Raw genomic sequence first — 6,955 nt, forward strand, 5'->3', positions numbered from 1 at the left:
CCAACGTCCCCTCAGGCCCTCCCCGGGCCTACCTTTCCACAGGGTGAGGGCCAGCAGCTGGTGCAGCCGTGGGTGACCTAGCTTCCCGGAGCCCCCGCTGGACCATTTCAGGGCTCTAGACACGAATGCCACGCGCTCTGGAGAGTTAGGGTCCATCAGGCTGAACACTTTGGCCAGGTTCTCTGAAACGGCACAGAGACCGTCACCGAGGAGCACAGGCTAACTCGGCTCAGGGCTCAGGGCCACGGGCTTGCAAAACCGAGATTAAAACAATGGGATCACGTGAAGAGGAGGCAGAGCCTGCTTGCGGGTGGGGGCCTGTGTGTCCCGGGGGCTTGAGGGCTGCACAGGGCCACTCCACAGACCGTGCTGGTGCCACGAGGCCAGGAACCACGAGGCCAGGGACGGACAGAAACCTCCCTGGCCTGGTAGCTCAGCCGAGTGGGAAGCCGGGCAGGAAGGTGGCTGTGGCGGGGATGGGCCCCGGGGAGCACACTGGGGTAACCCGCGTCCCACGCCCGCGGCCGCCTCCTCGGGCCCCTCGCGCCTGTGGGCCTCACACGAGCAGAGGCTGAGGACTTCCTCTCCTCCCAGCCGGGCAGCTCCCAGGAAGGGCTCTGCTGCCCACATGCTGAGACGCCATCACCAGAGTGCAGAGAGGTCAGGCGCCCTCGGACGGCTTGGGCGGCCCCCGTGTGGGGAGGAGCAGCGCCAGCCAGGCTCTACCGCCACTCCTGCACGTTCCAGGACTCGGCAGGAGCCGCCTCGGCTGCAGAACCAACCCCAGAGCACAGGAGACCCTGAGACGCAGACCAGGAACCCAGCACGGAGACTCGGGGCGGTGCTGGCAGAGGCGTCCGCCAGGGGTGCTCACCTAGCAGATCCTCGGCCACGGCCACCTCCGCCTTCTCCAGAGCCTCCAGGACCAGCATGGACAGGTCTGCCGCACTGTTTTGCTACAGAACACAGAGATATGCAAAGTCACTCGCCAGGAACGAGCGCTGGCCCACCCGGAGCAGGCAGGTCCGCACTAGGCGACCACTGCGGATCTCTAGACAGGAGCTGGGGCCCGACTCTTCTCTCTGAGCGCAGGGGGACCCATCCTGAGCACCCTCACTGGGCAACACAGCTGAATGCCCCAGGAGCAATCAGAAAAGGACCGGCTGTTCTTGCCCCCTGAGAGCACACAGCCTGGCTGCAGGCGGCAGGGATGCCCTGGGGGTGGCGTGTGTACGCGGGGCATACGGGGACCCTCGCTCCCTGCAGCCATGTGCCCCAAGCCCTGCCACGCTGCCTGGCGTGGCAGCCCCCTCAGCAGGACGCGTGGAGCGGGAGGGAGGCCGTACCTGGCCATGGCTGAAGAACAGCAGCGCTCCTGAGTACATGAGCTCCCGCGCCTCCACATGCTTACTCTGGGACATGTACCTGCAGAACGAGAAGACATGAGCACACACGACCGCAGACACCGCGGGTGACACAGCTCGTCACTTGCACGGGCTCTGTGGGTCCTGGGCCTGAGTGCCTGCGGCGCGAGGAAGCAGGCCTCCTCTCATGCTCAGGCAGCCCTGAGACGGGACACAGCCCTTCCCGCACTGCCCACCCTGCTCGAGGACAGAGGCTGCATGGCCCCGCTGGGCGCTTAGGCCCCTGCCAGCAGGGAGCCCGGGCCCGGGGGCACCACGGACCCCCGGATGACTCGGGGTCTGGTCGGTGCCCAAACAGGCCTGAGCCGAAAAGCGGCCCCTCACCGAGCAGCCCCTGGGCTTGGCAGAAGGGGCGGGGAGAGGGGCTGCAGCGGGGCTGGAGCAGAGCCGTCAACGTCCACCTAAGAGCCGAGGGGCCGTCAGGCACACGGGGGCCAGGGCTGGAGGCTTCCCGACTGCGGTCCTGTTGGGGACATCTGTAACTGAGCCTTCTCCTGCAGAGTCCATCACAGGACCAGCGTCCCTGAACCCCCAAAGGCGCGCCTCTCTGCCGCCGCACGCTGCATGCTTCCTTCCCATGGAGGGATGGTGTGGGGGACGCTGTCACCCTTGTCCCGCGTCACTTCCCCACTTGGGTGAACTTCTCGGAAGGCTCAGGGAGTGGACGCGAAGGTGTCCTGAGCCACACAGGACAGAGCAGAGTGGCAAGGAGCCTGGCCGGCAGCTACGCCTGGAACAGCGGAAGGCACAGAGGAGCGCAGGTGTGGATACCATGGATGGTGGCTATGGATATGTGTCAACCCAGGCACAGGGACCCACATGGCATTTCAGTGGCTGTATAATATCTTCATTATCTCCTTATCAAAAAATATAATCACTCAACTAAGCTGTGTTTAAAAACAAATCAAGTGAAAGAAAAAGTATCAAATAAGCAGCAGTGCAGGTGACACAGACACAGGCCTGGAACACGTTGGCTGTTTAACCATACAAGAGGAAAAGGCACCACACCTGAGACGCCACCCCGCGATCGGGGACCCTCCCCCAAGCCTACACCCAGCCCCATCAAGAGATCCCACCTGGCTGCATACTGGGGGGTCTCAGAGGTAAGAAGACACAGCCTTGTCAGCTACAGGTCGCCAGCAAGTGCCAGGCTGGTGACTTTCTCTCTCACAGCGTTGATGAAGGCCCACCCCATGCTACCTAGCACCTTGGCGGAGCGGCTTCTTTGGGGCCAGGCCTTAGCTCTAATCCTGCAGTGCCATCACCCAGTGTGCAGAGGATGCCAGGAGCTGCCTGCTTCTGAGCTGTGCTGGGCCTGTGCTCAGCACCGACAGGTCAACGGACACATGGGTGCGGCTGCACACCGCAGACACTACGGACACATGGGTGCGGTAGACACACACCAGCATGCACTCAGCCCTGTGATCACTGCCCAGGTTGTTTCTGCACATGCAGGCTACAGAATTCTAGACTCTTCTGAGCACAGTAGAGAGCAGCTCTCAGGAAACCAGAGCGAGGAACAAAACTCTGAAGGCAAGCACCTAAGACTCCTAGGATGGGCACCTGTGGTCACGGCCACAGCTCTCGGCTGCGGGGGACACAGCGCCCGGCAGCCCGTGGCCTTGCGCCGCTGCCTTCTCCCCGGCAGCGGGAGCTCCTGTGAGGGGGAGGACAGGGTTGTGGGGGGGACTCTACACACAGCACCAGAATCTCATCAGGCATCCCCCACCTAGCTCAAGTCACCCGTCTCCAGCCCAAGGGAGGCTGGTGAAAAGCCAGCCGTCCAAGGCAACCATGAAGACGAAAGTGCAGGGAAGAATCAGGAGCTGAGGAGGATTTCTGTTTTGGGGGACAAAGCAGAGCCTGCGCCCTGAGAGGCATGGAGTCACAGCAGCCAGCACAGAGCCTGGGCTTCTCCTAGCCTCCGCCTTGTCCTCCCCACAGTACACTGCTGGGCGCCTTGGGTGGACACCTAAGCACCTTTACCCCTGGAACCAGTCTACGAAGGAGGAAGGACATTCCGGGTGGGTGTGTACTGTGCTGTCCTGTCTGCAGCCAAGAGGACCACGGCATCTCATTTATCCTCGGAGCAGTGTGTCCATGCAAATAATCTAGTCTGTTTTGCTCTGATTTTAGAAAAAAACAAACCAAGCCCCCCCCAGAACTGGAAGTCTTACAACGAATGATAAGGACCGCGTGGGTGTTGAATGAAGGGCTCCGGGTGACTCTCTGCCCCCCACGCTCTGAGTGCCTCCGCCAGGATGCGCGGAGGATGGAGTGCGGTGCTGGACACCACAGGCCTGGGAAGACTCCCAGTAAGCCCCGAGTTGCTGGGGAGGCTAGGCACACCCGCTGGGACAGGGCCGGGCCCCGTCTGCCTTGGAAGAGCCACTCTGAGAGTGGGACCAGAGCCTGTGGGGCCTGACTGCCTGCTGCCACCGGCTCCTTAGGAAGAAGCCCACCGTGGGCACGGGGCCAGGCATGTACAATGCGTGCTGTCAGTCTCTGGAGGCCTTCGGGCTGGATGTTGTGTGTCATGGCCTCTTGGGCTGGGTTCTCAATCGCATCAAGTTTCCAGAAGCAATCTGAAAATGCTGCAGCCAACATGGAGGCCCCTTGAGGCCAGGAGAGTGGCACCAAAGCCACTCTGGCAAATCTATTGCCAAAGTCACGGGGATTTGCCAGTATCTTCACGGATACTGATAACCTCCAGGCGGGAAAGCTGACTCCCTCTATGACGTGGCAGAGAGATCTGGACAATCAGGTTGGCCACCAACACCAGCTCCAGGACAGGACAAAGGCTCTCGCATGCCCGCCTCTGCCCAACTTGTGCGGGCACACGCAGGGACCGGCCTCTACACCTCCAGTTCCCTCCCCCTGCTCCACCTTCAGCTGTGTGGCGTGTGGGTGAGTCTACAGAGCCAGATGATGCACACCACGGCACCCCCGGCAGTGCCCACGGACAAGAGACACCGGAACGGGTGGCCCTAAGTCGACGAGCTGCGTGAACTCAACAGCTGCAGAGAGAGTTCACGCGGGGATTCCACCACAAAACCCCACCTAAGACGTGACTTCATCTTAGACAGACAGTGACCCGTGGCTGCTGGAAGGGTCAAGGAAGACCGTGACGATGACGAGGATGATGACGGTGGTGTTGGTGACGATGACAAGGGTGGTGGGAACATCCAGGGGGAGGGATACGTTCTGTGTCTGGATGGGCGAAAGTTCATGGCACGTTCAGGTCACAGCTCAGCAAACTACATTTTACGTGAATATTTACATGCAAATGTATATACCGATTAACAGAGAGACATTAAAAAGTCCAGTTCACCTCGGGGACGGCGACTTCTCCAGAAGATGCACCCTGGCATGTGCCCAAGCCGAGCTGGACCCTGCACAGAGCCCAAAGGAAGGACGAGGGCAGTGGGACTCCCAGGTGGTAACAACAGCGGTCCCGACTCAATCTCCTTCATCCCAAGGAGGTTCGACAACGTGTCCTGGTCCTGGGTGTGAGCCCAGGTCTCCTGTGCTCAGCTTCACAGCCCTCCCCGCAGGGCAGCGCCCCGCACAGGTCTCTCCCCAGCAGTGCCCAGGAGCTTGGCACACGACCTTCGTGCATGTGGACACCAGCACGCACAGCTCTCAGACACATGACCCAGGAGGCACTGAGGATGCAGAACCTGTCCGTTGCCCACTTCACCAAGAAACACACCTGGGCCGAGGCCCTCGGCACTCAGAGGCCAAATGCACACCCGCAGAGCTGGTTCAGAGATGAGGAGCACCACCTTCGCTTTGGGAAGACCTGCTTCTGCTGATTGGTCAGCAGCTGATTGGTCGGCAGGCCGTCGTTTACACATGGGCCCCCAAGACAGTGGGCTCCAGGGCAGCCCTGAGCCCCGCAGAAACTCCCGTCACCGGCCTGAGACAGGCTGAGCCAGCGATGGGCCATGGCTGTGTAGTCGGGCACCTGCCAGGACCTTGGCTTGGTCCCTGAGAACCAGGGCTGGAGGTGGTCACAGCCTGGCCGTCTGGGAGTGGCCGACAGGACGACGTGACAAGTGCTCAAAGCCACCACGATAAATACCTCACACAAGAACCTGTTTCCGCCAGAGGTAAAAACCAAACAGCCTCTGACTACAGGGAAGAGTCAATCTCTTTAAAGCAATTAAACACCCAAGTTTCAGAAAACAAAGGCACTCACAGAGTGATGAGCCCAGATGCAGCCTGATGGGCTTGTAACTACAGACAGTCAGAGGCTAGGAGAGAAGGTTCTGGAAACAAGGCTGCCCTGCAGGCGACAGTGGGCCCGGCAGGGACCAGCCTCTCCCCGTGAGTCCAGTCAGGGCTCCCAAAGCCACAACCCAAGGCCCGGCTATGCCGGAGGGTCTCTGCGGACAGCACAGAAACCTCCCAAGATGAAGAGGCTTGGGCCTCTCCAGACCTGCCAAGGTGGCTGCGGCTGAGAACCTCAGGGCTAAACACTCCTTCCTTTCCTACACCAGCAAGTGGACAATGAGGGTGTGGCCCCATTATGGGGCCGGAGGTGGTCCCCCCACCCTCACTGGAGATCCACACCCATCAGGCCCTGGCCTCCCAGCTCCACTCGGGGCAATGGTGCCCAAGCTCTGCCCAAACCCAACAGAGTGTATTCAGTCTGCATGTAAGCTAATGGACCACAACCAAGGCACGAGCCTCCCCAGAGTTCTCAACATAACAGTTCAACTAGCTATGCAGAGACTCGGCAACCGAGGCCTCACAGGGCTGCTGGGGCAGAGAAACTGCTCTGCCGGACACTGGACAATATCATCAGGCCTCACAGGACTGCTGGGGCAGGAGAACCGCTCCGCGTGGCGCCGAGTGAGCCCAACACGCTGGGGACTCCGGGTGACGCCATGTCCGGGCAGGTCAGCCCATCTGGAGGGGATGCTGACGGGGGAAAGGCTGGCGTGTTGGGGGCAGGCGGCACACGGGGCCCCCTGCACTTTCTGCTCAGCTGGGCTGTGACCCTCAAACCGTGCTTTTAAAAGGTCTTTTAAAAAACAAAGCCAGGCCTCAGTTGTGTAAAGACCACACCAACCGCCCTTAAATCTATCAAAGCACTCACTGTCGCGTGGCGGTCAGGAACAGCAGGTTGGCCACTGACCAGACAAACCCTCCCGAGTTACGTGTAAAAGGCGTTCAACGTCTAGCGAACGGCCACGTGTCCTCTGGCCTGACCCCAAGGCTCACAGAAGATGTGTGACTGACAGGACGCCACCTCCCCCATCCGCAGGAGGACGGAGCACACACAGCAGGGCCTGTCACCGCAGAGATGGCAGCCCAAAGAAAAGCAGCACGCCCCGCTAGCAGCGCGCGGAAAGACGACGCGTCTTCGGCCCGATGTCCCCACGCGTCCTGCAGGTGCAGCGGAGCAGCCCAGGTCCCCGGGACGAGCGCTCGGGCACCGGCCGCACCGGCGCGACACCAGCCCGGCCAGGTCCACGGACGAAGGCGACTTGGCAGCGAGACGCCAGCGGGCGCGCAGGGCGGCG

General features: G+C 61.2%; 1 protein-coding gene across 1 annotated transcript in view; it reads right to left on the reverse strand.

Annotated features, from left to right (window-relative positions):
* GET4 (golgi to ER traffic protein 4) overlaps positions 1-1,431 on the reverse strand; it is a 7,512-nt gene extending 6,081 nt beyond the window's left edge. Inside the window, exons 1-3 of the mRNA XM_008048299.1 lie at positions 1,347-1,431; positions 875-956; positions 33-182 (exon numbers count right to left, since the gene is read on the reverse strand). Coding sequence (XP_008046490.1) covers positions 33-182; positions 875-956; positions 1,347-1,421 — 307 coding nt within the window. The 5' untranslated portion in view covers positions 1,422-1,431. The remainder of the gene's footprint in view (positions 1-32; positions 183-874; positions 957-1,346) is intronic.
* Positions 1,432-6,955: the final 5,524 nt, after the last annotated feature.

The sequence above is a fragment of the Carlito syrichta genome, unplaced genomic scaffold (genome assembly GCF_000164805.1).
Source record: "Carlito syrichta isolate Samal-C Ts95f unplaced genomic scaffold, Tarsius_syrichta-2.0.1 Scaffold123320, whole genome shotgun sequence".
NCBI classification, from domain to species: Eukaryota; Metazoa; Chordata; class Mammalia; order Primates; family Tarsiidae; genus Carlito; species Carlito syrichta.